This window comes from Melospiza georgiana, chromosome 9 (assembly GCF_028018845.1).
Source record: "Melospiza georgiana isolate bMelGeo1 chromosome 9, bMelGeo1.pri, whole genome shotgun sequence".
NCBI classification, from domain to species: Eukaryota; Metazoa; Chordata; class Aves; order Passeriformes; family Passerellidae; genus Melospiza; species Melospiza georgiana.
The window spans coordinates 25,751,385-25,767,287 of record NC_080438.1 but is presented as its reverse complement, the minus strand read 5'-3'; the positions used below and the strand labels follow the sequence as shown (position 1 = coordinate 25,767,287).

Sequence of the window (15,903 nt, the reverse complement as noted above, 5' to 3'; positions counted from 1 at the left end):
GTATCCCATTGTGAGAGATGCAGTTTGCAGGAGGGTTTTTTAAGAAGCAGCTTTGCTGCAGTGTATTCTACAAGCAAGAATTAAAAGACTAATAACAACTACTTCTAGATTTCTTTTATTTAGGCTGTGTCTTCTACTGGTTGTTATTACTTTAATACAGAAAGTTTGGGATATTCAGGTGGCAGAGTGAAAAGTAAAGAGCCTTTAATACCTCTGCTGGACTAGATAGGCTTATGGACATTCCACAGAGTGAACTGACTTGCTCAGTGAGCTCCTCATGCCTGTGTAACTACTCAGTTCAAGAATTTAGAATTAAGGGTGTCATATTTGAAGCCCTCTTCTGTTGAATGGGCAATATTCTTAATCCAGTTACTGCAATCCAGGATGCAGTCCTGTGTAAGATGGGTGTGGGTTCATTCCTTGTCCATACAGATTATAACTTTGTGTTTGACTGTACTCAAATATGCTTTTGAGACTAAAACATAATTGAGATCAACTTGACAAAGGTTTCTTTATTTTATATGACAAACAAAGTCTGTTTGAATCATTCTTAGTGCTATTCACATTCATTTGATATTTATTTTATATAATATGTCAGATACCAAATGCTGTAAAGTCTAGTGCCAGTAAAGGCTCAGTGAAATATCAAGCCTGAAGATTTTCATTGCAAAAAAATGTGCTTTGGAAATATACTTTGGAATTTTTTTTTGCCAAAATTCATTCCACAGAATGTTTTATTTTACTTCTACCTTGAAGTGCTACTTTTTAAAAATACAAATGTTTGTGGTTTTCATCTGGGCTGTTTGAAGAAGATGAATATATAATATTTTGTTACTTATTTGTGTCCATCAAACTTTTCCCCTCAGAAGAAAATGAAGCTGGTTTCATTTTGCTAAGTACTTGATTTCCATTAAGTCACTGATTTTCTGTAATGATTTTACTATCTTTTAATTTCTTCTGTAGTGCCATGCAAGTCAGTATTTTCATTTTTTTGTCCCAACTAGATGTTCTAATAATTGATCTGCAATTATGAGTCATATTTTTTCCTTGTAGCAGTAATTAATGTAATACATTGAGCTTTCAAAATGAAAACAAAGAGAAGCAAAATCACAACCTCCTCTATATTTATGTGAAAAACAATTAACTCCACTAGTTAAGTGCAAAAATAGATGTCTGAGGAAAATGAGAATGATTACAGGCTTCAGTGTTTACACAGTAAGCAGTAAAGGCGTGGTGGTGTAACACCCCTCAGTCAACAAGGGGACACAAAAGATGTAAATCTGTGCTGGGATCCTGCTCTGAGGGCTCTCCCTGATGCCTTTCCTGGCGCCTCTGGTAGAAATCCCTCAGGGTTCCTATTTATAGTGTGGCTGGTTTGGAAAGGTGTCCTTGTAATCACACACATCGTGTTCCAGCGACCTTCCAGGGCACTGATGGAGTAACTTGGAACAGATTTTGTCCCAGCACACAGTGGATGCCTTACTGTGCATATTTACAAGCAGGCAGATCTCTTGTTTGATACATTTGCATATTTATATTCTTGCTGTTGATGCCATGGAACTAGTCCTAGAATGGGCTGATTAATGCTCTTGCCTCAGGAACTTGAATCCCTGAAGCTGGTTATCCATCATGCTGTCATTGGCTACGAACACAGTGTTATCCTTGATTGCTTTAGTTCTTCCCAAAGGGAACAGAAATTCTCTTCTTTTCATCATATTTTTCCACTGGTGGTAGTGGGCCAACATCATTGCAAAGCTCCTTTTGTTCTTGGCATACTTTAAAATGTCTTTTTGCCCTGACATATTTTTCCGCTGTTCATTGCAGATTTTATTTTCTTGATACCTTTAACTCTTCTGTGCAGTAAACCACAGCAAACAAGAATACACTGTACAATGGTGATGTGTGGGTTTTGTTTTGTTTGGTTTTTTTGTTTTTTTTTTTTTTTTTTTTTTTTTTTTTTTTGTTTTCAAAACCCTGTGTTTTGTTTCTGGAATGCTGTTTAGCAGCACTTGGATCACAGTGATAAGTTGTCTCTCGTTTTCTTGTGTTAACCATGCAATACATCTCAAGTTGCTGCTCTGTCACCAGGTGTTTTCCAGGCTAAGCAGTAACTCCATGCAAAACTATTAGATAAATGAATAGGTGTATTTTTATCTTTAATTACTGTATAATCAATTAGTGCCTTTTGAGGAATTTTTCAGTGCCTTTTAGGGAATTTAGTGAGTGAGCAATCTGTAGCTGACCCTGCAGAAATTAAGCCAGCAAAACACAGCCCTGGTTCTTTCCCAACACCTTGTCCCCCTCCCTGTGTTTCACAGGAACATGGTCTGCTGCAGCTTCAAGAGGGAGCATCTTCATACAGCTTTAGGTCGGTGCTGTGTACCATGCTGTTGCTTTGCTATCATACTTTCATGACCTTTGTGTTAGGTAAGATTGTTTATAATAACTCTTGGATTTGATTAGTTCTTGTGGGACACAAAGGGGAAAAAGATGATTCCATCACCTGTTTGTTGGTGAATAGTTTGTTTGTAACCAGATTAAATGTGGGTCATTTGTGGGCCATTTTACACTAATCATAAGTGAAGAGTGTGTTTTCATTTTCAAGATGGAGGTTTTTTTAACAGGTGAGAAGGGAGATACTGGGGATGGCCAAGAAAGTTGTGAGAACTGAAATCTGTTTTAGCCAGGTGCATTGTTGGGGAGGTTAAAATAATGGCTGTAAGTGATAATTGCTTTGTTGACATTGGATTTTCTTTGGGAGGTGACAGCTTCCCTCTAATGTGTACTTCTGTGTTATCTCCTGCTAAATCATTCCACAAAATGTTTGTCTGTGCCTGAATTTTCAAGTCAGGAAACACAATGTTTTCAGGGCTTCCTGCTGCTGCCTTAGTGTAGCACCAACCTGTATTTATGCTTTACTTAATGGAGAGAGGAACCAACATGTTGGCCAATTGAGGATGGAAAATCAGTACCTTGCATTCCTGTTCTCTTTTTTTGCTTTGTTTTCTAACTATTTTTATCACTTGCATTTTTACACATTCTAGGGACAGGAAAAGGAAATGTTGAGGAGGCAGAAAAACTACTTAAGCCTTACTTGGCACGCTATCCAAAGGTAAAATGAATCATAATTTATTTGCTGTGGTCATTTAATGTTTTCATGCCAAAAATCAAAGATTTAGACTGTATGGCCAGATTGAAAACTGTTATAGAATACTTGTGTTTTTATTATTATTTATTACAGGGAGCCATATTCCTGTTTTTTGCAGGGAGGATAGAAACACTAAAGGGTAATATTGATGCGGTAAGTAATCATTTTGCTCTTGAGAAAGTAAATTTCAAAAGCTTTAAAAAAATTCCTCCAGGAATGTTATTTCCTTTTTGGCTAATGCTTCCTGTGGCTTTGGACTATATGTAATTCATAGTTTATTGAATTACAAACAGGAATTTTGTACACTATTCCGACTTGTTTCTCCACCTGATTTTGCTACCCCTCTCAATTTCTGGTGATAATGTAGTCCACCAGGATTAATGACACAGTTTTGTCATTGTCTTTCCCATCCTGCAGCAGATTGTATCTTTAATGAGACCCAGTGGTAATCCTTTGCCTTCAGTGTGAACAGAGTCATAAAGGACTAGAAAAAATTATTAAGATGAAAAATGCATGCCCAAAACACTCTGAGACAGAGTATCAGCTGGTGTGCAGGGCAGTAGCTCCCTTGAAATCCATGGAAGTGCAGCAATAAATGTCAGCTGAGCATCTGTCCTCTGCCTTCAGTTTCCTAATTTCCCAAGACATAAACATTCATTTTGAATATGCTTAGAAACATAATTTTAAGGAATGGGGAGCACTGTGGCAGGGTAAACTTGCTAGCACCAGGATGACTGTGGAGCCAAGAATCTCTTGGGTGAAGCAGTGTGATTTTGGAAACTGGGCTGGCAATAGTTTGGAAGCTGCAGGAGCCATGCAGGCAGATCGTGGAGCCCCAGTGTGTGTTACAGCTCCTCTGTCTGTGCATTTACACCTGGCTAAGGCAGTGTTTGGCAATCTCTGTGTGCAGGCAGTCCATAGGTACGAGGAATGCTGTGAAGCTCAGCAGTACTGGAAGCAGTTTCATCACATGTGCTACTGGGAGCTGATGTGGTGCTTCACCTACAAGCGCCAGTGGAAAATGGCTTTTTTCTATGCAGACCTGCTGAGCAAGGAAAACACTTGGTCAAAGGTAAGTTCAGCAGAACAGGAGGGCGGGAGGCCTCTATCTACAAACTTTCAAGTAAATTGAGTAGATTTTTTGTAGCTTTGAAGGTGGAGAGTGTAAAGTAAAACCTGGCCTGCTGTGACTGCTGCAGAATGATGTGAATTCCAAACATACAAATCTGAACTGATGGTGGGCAAGCACAAATCTTTTGGGCCCAACTGGTAGATGAAGAGCAACTTGTTAAAAATGTTGTGTATTGACTGGTTGTGTCATCAGATGTTGCAATTAGTGGTGCAAGTTGCCATTTCTTTCATTTTGCTGTGGGTAAAAGCTCTTCTGCTGGTGAGTGAGGTGAGCCACGGTGGTGCCTCCAGGGTAACAAATGCAATTAGAAGTGGTGCCTTTATCCCTGTGCATCTGGAAGGGAGGAGCTCTTCAATACAGAACCCTGGCAGCTCTCTTCCCTCTCTCTTCCCTTTTTGCCTTTTGAAAAATATTTGCCCTATTCCAGTTAGTGGGAATTTTCCTGAGCTGGCTTGACTTCCCAGATGTGCTGGGCAGGGGCTTAGCCACATCATTCACCCCTTCCCTTGGGATCCATGAGCTTTGCCCCTTCAGGTTCATTAGATGGTCTTGAACCCAAACTTCTCCTGCCCTGGGCAGTTCATCTCACATTCTCTGCCTTTGCTTTCTGTGACTTGGGCAAGGAGGCTGGGACACTTGATGGTGAAGCCTGAGGAAAAAAAGTCAGAGTTCCTCAGTCTTCTCCAGATCCTGGGTAAGCTTGTGTCCTGCTCTCTTCCAGAGAGGGCCCACATTTTCTCTAGTCTTCCTTTTATCACCAGCACACCTATAGAGTCTTTCCTTGATGCTCTTTCCATCCCTGGCCAGACATTTGGCTTAAGTTTTCCTAACCTGATCCCTGGCCATTCAGACAATTTCTCTGTATTCCTACCAGGCTACCTGTCCTTCCCTTCACCCTCTGTACGTTTCCTTTTTGCCTCTTGAGTTTGTCCAGGAGATCCTTTTTCACCCACGTGGGCCTCCAGGAGTTTTTGCCTGACTTCCTCTTTTTTTGGGATGCATTGCTCCTGGGCTTGGAGGAAGGGATCCTTGAGTATTAACCAGATTTCATGGGCCCCTCTTCCCTCCAGGGCTTTATCTCATGGTGCTTTACCACACAGATCCCTGAAGAGGCCAAAGTCTGCTCTCCTGAACTCCAGGCAGTGACTGTTTCCTAGAACTTACTATTTGGGATATGTTACCAAGTTGTGATGGGACACAGGACTGTATATTATTAGGTTTTTTCTCTGAGCATGACCTTATCTTAGATTTTCTAGCATGTGTTCCTAAAAGTATTAAAAACTTTACTCAAGCATAAGATTTGTTCTTGGAATTTGGACACAAACTATAAACTGATACATACTAAGCATGTATCTAAAAACATGATCTAAAAACAATATTCTCTACTCACTTTCTAAAATACTTATCTCTTACTTAAAGTTTTGTAAGACTGTGAGCAAAAGCAGCAACTTCTTCCATTTATGTTGCTGTTTTGTGCTTTATATGAATAAAGGTGATGCTGTAAATTCATTTTTCTATATAGATATTCTTCATTGCATTTGCAGGCTACTTACATTTACATGAAAGCTGCTTATCTCAGTATGTTTGGACCAGATGACTGCAGTCCTTTTGGAGACAGCGAAGTTGAATTATTTAGGTAAAATTTGCAAACTCACAGTTACAACAATTTACTATCTTTTCATGTCACAGTGCTGGGGGAACAGAGGCAAAATTATCGTGCAAATAGCATTGGATTGGTGAGCAAATGCAGAGTTAAACATCCCTTAGACTAAAGTGGACCCTGAGTTTAGACAGCAGATTTTTCCTGGCCATACAGTGCTGCTGCTGTTCCATGTAATGCATTCTTTTTCAGTTGCTTCCTTTAATAAAAATGGAATGTAAGTTGTGAAAACCTTCAATGGATTTTGCTGCAAGATGTGTTCTTCCTTAGTGGGAACATCAGCACAACTTGATTCTTGGGTTCTGAGTCTCAGAGAAGTAAGAAATAATTAAATGTGCAGGTGAATCTATGCATTATAAACACAGTAAGATAACCTCAAAAATTTGGTTACTTTAGGGTTTAAAATTTTTATATTAAATCTATTTTTTTTAAATGTGATTACATTACTCTTTTCAAGTTTTCTCTGTCTTTTGTAATCATTATCAACAGATTTCACTGAATTTGGAATCCATTATGAAGTGAATAGTTTTAGTCTTTGGGAGAATGGGGAGACAAAAGCTAGTTTGCCTCTTTCTTAGACTGTGAAGAGAGATGAGCCCTTTATAAGTCAGGTGCATCATCTAATTTAATCTTTCAGTGGGGAAGAGTCCCTCTCCTCCTGCTTGATTAAAGAGGAAGCCTAGAGATAAACGTGCCCTGCATAAAGACAGCTTTTGTGAGTATGTATTGCTCAGCTTCCCCGAGGTAGCAATAGCCCAGTGTGTAACAGCTTTTTAAAATTCTCCTTGGTTTGATCTTTTTTTATTGGTTTTTTTTTTTTTGGTTTTGAAGTTTGAATGTCTTCATCTCAGAGGTTCACAGGGGAAAATTCCTTATGTTTTCCTTTAAACTTTCAGGATTGTTCCCAGCCTGAAACTGAAAATTGCAGGGAAATCTCTGCCCACAGAAAAGTTTGCAATTCGGAAAGCACGACGGTATCTTTCTTCAAACCCCATTCCTTTGCCTGTCCCACCTTTGGTAAGTAAGAAATATCCACACACACCCCCTCTCCAACATTTTTGTAATTTAGAGAAATAAACCAGAGATAATTGGAATAGTATCTTTCCGTGTTTCTAAGGTAAACCCTCTGCAGGAGACTGGAATGTTCCCAAAGCAAAGCCAGATGAATGCAAGGAATGCTGTAAAACTGGGGCATGCACCAGCCACAGGGAACTCAGCCAGCTGTTTGTGACACGTAAATGTGTTGCATGTGTAACTCATTATTCCAGCTATAGAGCAGCGTGCTCCCAACAGCTTTCTTTTGGTCCCCTTTGGAGGAACTTTGCCCTGGGTCTCTTCTGTCGTGTCACTTGCTAACAGAGCACTGTAAGGTACAAGGAGGGGTGGTGTCAAGGAAACAATGGAAGGTTTGGGCACTGCATGTAAGGAGCTGTTTAATGTGCTCCTCAGTGTTTGCAGTTTGGTGCTCTGCAGAGCAGCTCATGGGTGCTGGGATGAGACAACTGACTCCTTTGGCCACCCCAGAAAACCACTGCAATTAATTTTTCTTTTCCCCTGTAATGCTGGCCTGTTCCCTGTGGCCAGTTGCATGAGGCACCCATTGCACTTAGAAAAATCTGTCTGCAAGGAACATGTGAAAAAGAACATAAAAGGTTTTTGAGTCCAGGGATTCACCAAGTGCAGTGGTGTTAACACTTGCAGCGCTTTCAGCTGTTGTGTTTTTAGGAACGAGATGGATAATTAGTAAATATTCTATAAGAAAAGGCCAGAACAGGGAGAACCTCTTGGAAACCCCTCCCCAGCCCAGCAGGAGTATGTGACACTGAAATAGTTGTTACAGCAGAGCATGGGCATTCACCAGGGGCTGTGTTCCACTAGTAAGACTGACGTGAGAGAAATAATTAGGTTACTTTGATGTGCCTTTCAGGTTTCAGAGAGGAAGGAGTGCACGCTGGGGCTTGGCTGGGCTGTGCTGCTGGGATTTTGGCAGAGCAGGTTTCTGTAGCAGGAGCTCCCCCCATCCTTGGCTGCCGTGCAGTTGCGTTTCCGAGGCAGCAGATGCCGCAGCTGAACAGACAAAGGCACTTCATGGATGGGGAACTGGGCACAGAACCTCAGCTCCAGGAGTTTTCATTATCAGGAGGCTTGCTGGAAAGAGTGAGTCCTCAAGCAAGTCTTAGCTCAGAGATTTAGCTTGAATAAATGTGGTTTGAATACTCCTGTTTGAAAACCACGTTAATGAATCTGCACTAGGTCTAGGAAGCTCAGCACAGGTTTTCCAATCAACAGAGACCAGACGGTGAAAGCAACAGTGACTGGGGTTAACATGCTGTTTCAGCTATTCTAGCCTGACAGCTTTTTGTGCCACAGTTCCACAATTCACTTGTTCTATATAGAAATTTCATCCAAATGCTTTAAATTATCACCCACAGAGAAGGTCATGTAAATAAAGAGAATAAATATATCACACACTGATCTCTTCTCTCTGGTGATCAGTGACAGGGCCTGAGGGAATGACATGAAGCTGTGTCAGGCAAGGTTTAGGTTGGATATTAGGTAAAGGTTCAGCCACCCCAGAGGGTGATTGGGCACTGAACAGGCTCCCCAGAGAATGGTCACAGCACCAGCCTGACAGAGCTCAAGAAGATTTTTAGACAACACTCTCAGGCACAGCATGGGGTTCTTGGGGTACTCTTGAGCTAGACTCAACAATCCTGGTGCGTCCCTTCCAGCTCAGGATGTTCTGTGATTTTGTGATTAAATAATGTCATGAAGGCCAGTTGTAAGTCTGTACAATATTTTAATCTTTCACTTTGTGATTGGAAGTAGCAATGGGCACATTTGGTGATATACTCTAAGAACCCCAATAGCAAATAGGAATTCAGCCAATAGTTTTTAATAAAACTTACTCGAAGGACAGTTCAGTAATAAAGAAGTTGCTTTCTTTGGGAACATCAAACAAACCTGAGGAATGTGAGAAGTTTACAGTTCAGATTTAAAATTCTGTGTATGTGTTTGAAACTTGGCTTAAAGGTTAGAGTGTTTGGTTTTCTTTTTGGTTTGTTTTGCTGTCCTGAGATTTCATAATTTCTCTGTGGAAGCAGTGCATTGCAGTTATTTATGGATATTACTGCCTTTGCTAGGATAGAACTGAAAAACAAGAGGAAGCCTTAATGAAGGGACAATTAGCCATGTGCTGTGAATGTTTTAAGTCTGTTTTGTTGGTACTTACCTTCTTCCATAAGTGAGAATGTGTTTGCATTCTGTTCAAGCAATTTCCTTTGCATTGTTTTCAGTAAGTGGCTCTTGAGGCGTCTTCCAGGGCTAATTTGTTCTGATAAACAGTGTAACAAATTTTCAGTTGCAATGAAAATACATTTTGACAAACTTTATTTAAGGAACTTTATTTAAGGACTTTATTTAAGGAACCTGTAACTTTTTCATCATGCAGAGATAAACTGAAGTGTTTGACAACTACATTTATCCAGTGCTGCAATTAATGGTGCTGTCATTTCTCCCTGACCCTAGGAAATGATGTATATCTGGAATGGCTATGCTGTAATTGGAAAATGTCCCAACTTAACAGAAGGCATGTTAGAGACTTTAAATGAAGCAGAAGAAGCATTGGCAAGAAGTTCAGGTAACCAATGGTAGGGTTTAAGCAGTTATTTTACACTGCAATAGCTAGAGATATTATCTGTGAATAGAGACACACTCATTAGTAAAGTTAATTGGGTCACAGGAGAAACATAGGTAATGAAACCATGAACTATTTATGCAGATAGGAATATTTTTTATTTTTAAGATAGCAACTATTTACAATAATAGTAAGTGATTTTTCCATCCACAGATGTGTGTTAGGAGTGGTTTATGACATGTGATAAAGGTCTGTTTATTTTGTTAGATCATATCAAGATATTCATTGACTTCATTACTTGGATCCTGAAGCTCCATTACCCTCAGATTTTGTTATCCTCTGTTTTGAAGGATAAATAGGAGAGGAGTTGGGTTTTTGTTTTAGAAGTGCTGTCAGTTTGTGATGTGACCTTTGGGCTGAATGTTCTGGTGTCACCAGTGTGCTGCAGAAATCCAGGACACCAGGGATGGCCTTTCTGTCAATGAGCACAATATGGGATTGAACTGAAACAGCCTCTGCTACCACATTTTCTGTCAGTCTCTTAATTAGTAATCCATGAGAAAATTGAATTGGTGTTTATTTCTTGTCAGTGTTTCCCAGTTCCTGTGGGAGTGCAAGCAGTCTGCACAGCATTTGTCAGTTTTTCCTTGACCAATATTTGATCTTACTACTATTACATACAGCCTTCCTGCAAAAGGATCAAGGCCCTGTTGACAAAGGAATATAGGCTAAAACACTGCATTGCAGTCTTTTCTAGGGCCTTGGACTTCTGTGCAGTGAGTTACACAAGATTTGAAAGGGTTGCCTGAAACACTGGCTAAAACTATCTATTTTTAATTAATTGAAAAAGAGAATGGGGAAAATATTTTTAGTGAAGGTGACATCTTAGAAAAAGGCCTTTGACCTATTCACCTTCTTTGTCACCCATTTTGTTTCATCATTTAAAATAAGTGAAGTATTTCCCTGTTCCTTTTTTTTTTCTTAGTTGGCAAATTGTGGCTAAGGCTTCATTTTGCAGGGATTTGTAGCAGATTCATGTTTGTAGAACACTATGAGGACATGTAATTGAAAAGTGGGATATATTTTAAACATGCCACCGTTTTTAAGTGTTGCCTGTTCAAAATATTGACTTGCTGTTTTCAGGCATATTTAACAAATTGGAAATGAGCAACCAAGCTGAAGATTTTGCCTATAAACTTGTAAGAGTAAGCTGCTTATATGGATTGGCTATGAAAAACCCTGCAGTTTTCTTTGATATGCATTATTCAGAAATTTTGTGATGGAGAAAGAGTGTTGATAGTAAAGATTTTGAACTTAGGTGAAGCTGGAAAGACTCTGGGCTCTCAGAAGTATAAACTCCAAAGAAGGTATGGTAAGATGTGAGGTACAGGTAGCAAAGTTTCACATATTTTTATTTAGCCAAATGAAGGTGGAGAATTGACAGAATTCTTGCCCATGAGTAGGCCATGTGACTACAAGTCAGGGAGCAAAAGAGCTGTACAGTGCAATAAAGGCAAAGGGTTGAGAGATTGTAAATTGGACCTTAGGATTTACAAAATGGACACCTTAAATTAGTTCTTAGCTGTCAGAACAGTAAGACTGTGGAATAGCTGTTCAGTGGGAGCAGGGAGGGAAAGAACAGCCTAACAATTTTTGGGCAAAGTTTGTTCAGTTTATGAAAAGGTTGATGTATGTTTGTTTCTGCCTTAAATTAAATTCACCAACTGGTTCTTTCCTGTATTTCCAGACATGGAATGTGCTCACACTTACCTTTGAAAAGTTTCTCTACTGGCAGGAAAGTCTTCTCTGCTGTAGAGTTTTCTAAAATGTGCCATTTCCTTCCTCCTGCAGCTACAGAACTACTGGCAGATGACCGGTGTGTGATAAAGCTGTTAAAGGGATTATGCTTCAAGCATTTGGGCAAGATCTCAGAAGCAGAAGACCACTTTAATTACATCTATTTAAAGTAAGTTTTCATACCTGGCATGTAGGAGAGCTCTTGAGTTTCAAGTAAGAGGAGATGTAACCATGATATGAATAGAAGGGAGAGGGTTGCAGTATCTTTAGTGTTTGCTCCAAGGTATTTCAGTTTTAATTTCTACTGTTATTAGCCATGTGTTGAAGAATTTCAGATCTTCAATTTTAATTTTATTTTTAAATTATTTTAATTGAGGTGTTTTCTCCTTTTTGAGGGACTATAGGTGCACAACATTTTTCAGTTACCACTTAGCTTTTATTGCCCCCTTCCTCTTCCCAGTCATGAAGAAGCTGTACCCAAAAATACAAATGAACTCTGCAGAGACTGGTGGGAGCATGATTACACTGGGACCTTCTGCACATCATGTGGTGAATGGCACCTCTTTTTGTCAGCTCACATGGGTAGAGCTCATGATATTGTCATCTTTTCTAACATTTCCCTGATAATAAAGGCATTATTTTCTGATCCTGAGATTATACATACTGTGTAGGATGCTTATGCAAAATACACATTTAATAACCCAGAAGGGAGCTTCGGAGAGAGAACATGACAAGTGTTGTAATAGAGATTGATTGCTCCTTCTGATCTTAGCTAATCTCCTATTTATTTGTGTTTGGATCTGTTAAATGAGGGAAACAATATATCATTTCAAGGTCTCTAGGCTATTTCTTTTCCAATGCAGTGAGAAGAAGATAAAATATGACCATTACCTAATTCCAAATGCCTTGCTGGAGCTGGCAATACTGTATCTGGACCAGGATAGAAGAGAAGAAGCAATAAAACTTCTGGAAAAAGCAAAGTAAGTGAAAAGCCTGTGTTGGTGTCTGGTGGATCGGTTTGGTGTTTCACTGGTTAGCAGGAAGCAGAAAAATTTCATTAATATCATGGAAACTCATTTCATTTTTCCAAGGGGAGCATGCATGCCTTAGTTTTTGTTTGGACCTTTCCAGTGTTGCATTTGTTCAGTCTTGGACTTGAAAAAAGTGCCAAAAAATTAAGTATCTTAATAGGAATGTCAAAGGCTCCATAAGAAATAATCCATGTGTAATAAAATGTAATAATCTTTGTAGTATATTTGCTTGTTCATGTAAAAGATGTATTAAATTTAATCAAAGCTCTGTTCTGTGGCTAAAATAGCATTACTTGAATTGATGGCCAGCAGTGCCTGTTTCTTTCCTTGATGAAATATATTTAAGACAATGCTTCAGGTTACACTTGGTATCTTTGTATTCTTTCATCTGCATCAAGGCAACTAAAACACCTGCTTTTACTGTTTTGTGTGATTGATTTTTCTAGCAAAGTAGGTTTATGGGAAGTTGGACTTGATCATGGGTGTTCTTTATTATAAAATTAACAAAATATGGGTTTTGCCTCTGTTTGAACCTTTATTTCTCTGCTGAGCCAAAATTTTGGCAGTGATGAGGAGGGAGGAAATCCAACCCAAACAATTCTTCCCCTCTTCAAGCATCTAGCAGCAGCAGGGCAGTTCCCCTCTGCCTGGGTCCTGAATGAGGCCAGATGTGCAGAGTCAGTGCCACAGGAGTGAGCAGCTACAAAACTGATGCCTGCCCTTGGCTCAGAGAGGTCAGAGGGAGTTTTTGTGTTGCTTTTTGTCCAACTCAGGCAGCTCTGCAAGTCAGAGTAGCAAATCAAGTCTACCAAAGATTATGCCAAAAGCCTGTCAGCACAAAAATTAAAATATTACAGTCTTTAGTCTCCTGTGCTTCTGAGCCTGGTTCTCTGTAGACTCATGGAAGATATTAAGAGCAGCAAAAATTGCATTAGCAAAGTGCAGTGGAAAGTGTTTCAATTGGCTTCATGTTTTTCAAAACACACTTCTCCTGTCCTCGTTTCCTTTGTTCAAATCTCTCTTAACAAGAGATCCAGAAATTAATGATTTGGAGCTGCTGATTCCAGCTGGAGCTTCTGTCATTGCTGCTTGGCCATTGCATCTTTCCCTGGTAGCTCTGAGTGTCTCAGGTCCTCTCAGGAGAAGGTGTTTGGCTTAACAGACAGCAGCTCTAAAAAATGTGCTGTGCCCAGTGTATGAAAGCTGCTACTCACACTTGCTGTGCTCAAAGAACACTTGAAAACTGTAATGACTTGGGGGGAAAAAAAAACCACACAAACCAAACAAAAAAACCCAAACAAGCAACAAAAAAAAAAAACTGAAAAAACCCAAACCTACCCTCATTACAAACCCCCCCTCCTTGTTTCAGTCAATCATAAATAAAGGTGCAGCTCTTACATTTCCACCTGTGGCATTAAAATCTCAGGGTTTGTGAGCTTTCAGCTACCAACACTGAATGTCTCAGGAGCCACGAGAGGGAGAGCAGAGCCTTGCTGGGGCTGGGGCTGCAGAATTCACTTTGCAGTTGTCAGGAGTGCTTGGCTGGTGCCTGACATTTGATTTGCCTGACCTAAATCCATGTCCTGCTGCTGGCTTGGATCCTCAGCTTTGGAGAAAGAGTGGGATGAGATGATAAACAGTTTTGGCTTGGTCATGCATGGAAATATTTCTATTTGTATGACTGTAAACTACAAACAAGAATATCAGTGTACTCATGAGAAATACAGGCTCAGAATGACAAAATCCATTTCATTTAAAGGGAAAACTCCAAGGGGTTTCAGATCAGCACACAGCAGAACCTGGCCACCTCCTTTTCTCAGTCAGCCTCTTGGGTGTTGCATACATAAAATTATAAGCTGGTGTAGGATGGGCATGGAATTCCTTGTTTTCACCAAGAGACTGGCACTGCCACAGACAGATACCACTCTGCCATGCTTGGTTTGAATTATGAATTTAGAACTGAAATGCTGTTAAGACACACAGAGTTTAATACTTAATGTTATGTTTCTGTAAAGATGACAAATATCTTCTACAAGAAAATTAGCATGGTCTAATCCTCTTTTGTATCTGGATTCTGTATCCATCCTGTAGGAGCTGACATGTTAATTCCTACTAAGTAGGATCTGCAATTTCTATGTGGTCCTGGGGCAAATTCTCTTTTTTTTAATGTAAGCTTTTCCATGAAAGTACAGGTTCTTTGAATGTTCCAGTAACTCTAGAGCAGGACAGAACTACAGGAAACTATAGGCAGATGACAGTGTGGAGCCAGGCCCTGGATGTGTGTGGTGGAAATCCTGCCAGTCTTTCCCTGGGGTGGTGAATTGCTCCTCAAAAGCTGATATGGAATCTGCTGTGTGCCCACTTTCTCTTTCCAGCAAATTGTCTGCCTTCATTTCCTACACACAGAATTCACATTGTTGGCAACCATAGGATGGAGATGGGGTGTTTCCCTCCTCTGGATCAGGACATCTTCCCTTCTCTCACTCTCTTTTTTGTCTTTTTTTTTTTTTTTTTCTCCCTTCCTCTTTACTTTCTTGAAATTAGTCTGACTTATTAAAATGATTTTTTTAAATGCTGAAAATATTTGTATTCAAATCTGTCAGTTACACTTTGAGAGGGAGAAAAAAAGTTCTAATTTGTGAATGTAAACTAAGTGAATGTTACAGATAATTAATGTGGACTCAATATTTTGATTGAGTGGACCAGATTCAATTTCTTGCTAAGCTATATTTTTCTGGTAATTGCCAGACAGTGGAACTACAAATAAAGAACAAAGAGCTGCATTGTTTGGCCAGGAACACATGCCTTGTATTTTAGAGTAGGCAACAAAGGAGCTTGTGCTGTCTACTGTTGTTTTGCTTAAAATAGTAATACAAAGATAACTTAGAAATGTTTTAAAAATATATATTAAATGGAGTGGATCTTCTTTTGTTTCAGACAAAACTACAAGAATTACTCCATGGAAACAAGGACACATTTCAGAATTCAAGCTGCCCTGCACCAAGCCAAATCCGCCCCAGAAAATGGAATGCACTGTGGAGCCTCGGCGGTGTCGTAACTTTTTCTTCTTTGATGTTCTGTTTGTTGCAAATTTTGGTGCAGAAAATTACTGACACTTTAGAATTATTTTTCCTTTTCTTTCAAGTCAGTGAAAAACCAAATAACTTAAAATTTCAAAGGTGATGCATAAAACATTAATCTGGTGTAACAACATGGTAAAAAATCTCTCAAACCAACCATAATCCTGAAAAATATTGTTTTTCCAACAGTGGCTTTTTGACACTTGCACACACCTCCATCTGTGTAATTCATTTTCAATTGTGTGCCTTTTTCTTGCATTTGCAACATTCTGTTGTAGCTTGCTTAGTGAAAGGGGAACATTTAAAAAAAAAACCAAACAGCAAAACTTTAAGATTTCCAGATTTAATCTGTTAGTTCTAAATGTTTGTTTGCATCCATACTGCTGGCAGCTGAGAAGGAAGCATTGCTTTTTCCCCA

The 15,903-nt window shown here is 39.5% G+C and overlaps 1 protein-coding gene across 1 annotated transcript in view; it reads left to right on the top strand.

Annotated features, from left to right (window-relative positions):
* TTC39A (tetratricopeptide repeat domain 39A) overlaps positions 1-15,671 on the top strand; it is a 42,438-nt gene extending 26,767 nt beyond the window's left edge. Inside the window, exons 9-18 of the mRNA XM_058030223.1 lie at positions 2,319-2,427; positions 3,045-3,112; positions 3,242-3,301; positions 4,059-4,220; positions 5,825-5,916; positions 6,837-6,957; positions 9,469-9,580; positions 11,429-11,543; positions 12,238-12,354; positions 15,343-15,671. Coding sequence (XP_057886206.1) covers positions 2,319-2,427; positions 3,045-3,112; positions 3,242-3,301; positions 4,059-4,220; positions 5,825-5,916; positions 6,837-6,957; positions 9,469-9,580; positions 11,429-11,543; positions 12,238-12,354; positions 15,343-15,463 — 1,077 coding nt within the window. The 3' untranslated portion in view covers positions 15,464-15,671. The remainder of the gene's footprint in view (positions 1-2,318; positions 2,428-3,044; positions 3,113-3,241; positions 3,302-4,058; positions 4,221-5,824; positions 5,917-6,836; positions 6,958-9,468; positions 9,581-11,428; positions 11,544-12,237; positions 12,355-15,342) is intronic.
* The last annotated feature ends 232 nt before the right edge of the window (positions 15,672-15,903 follow it).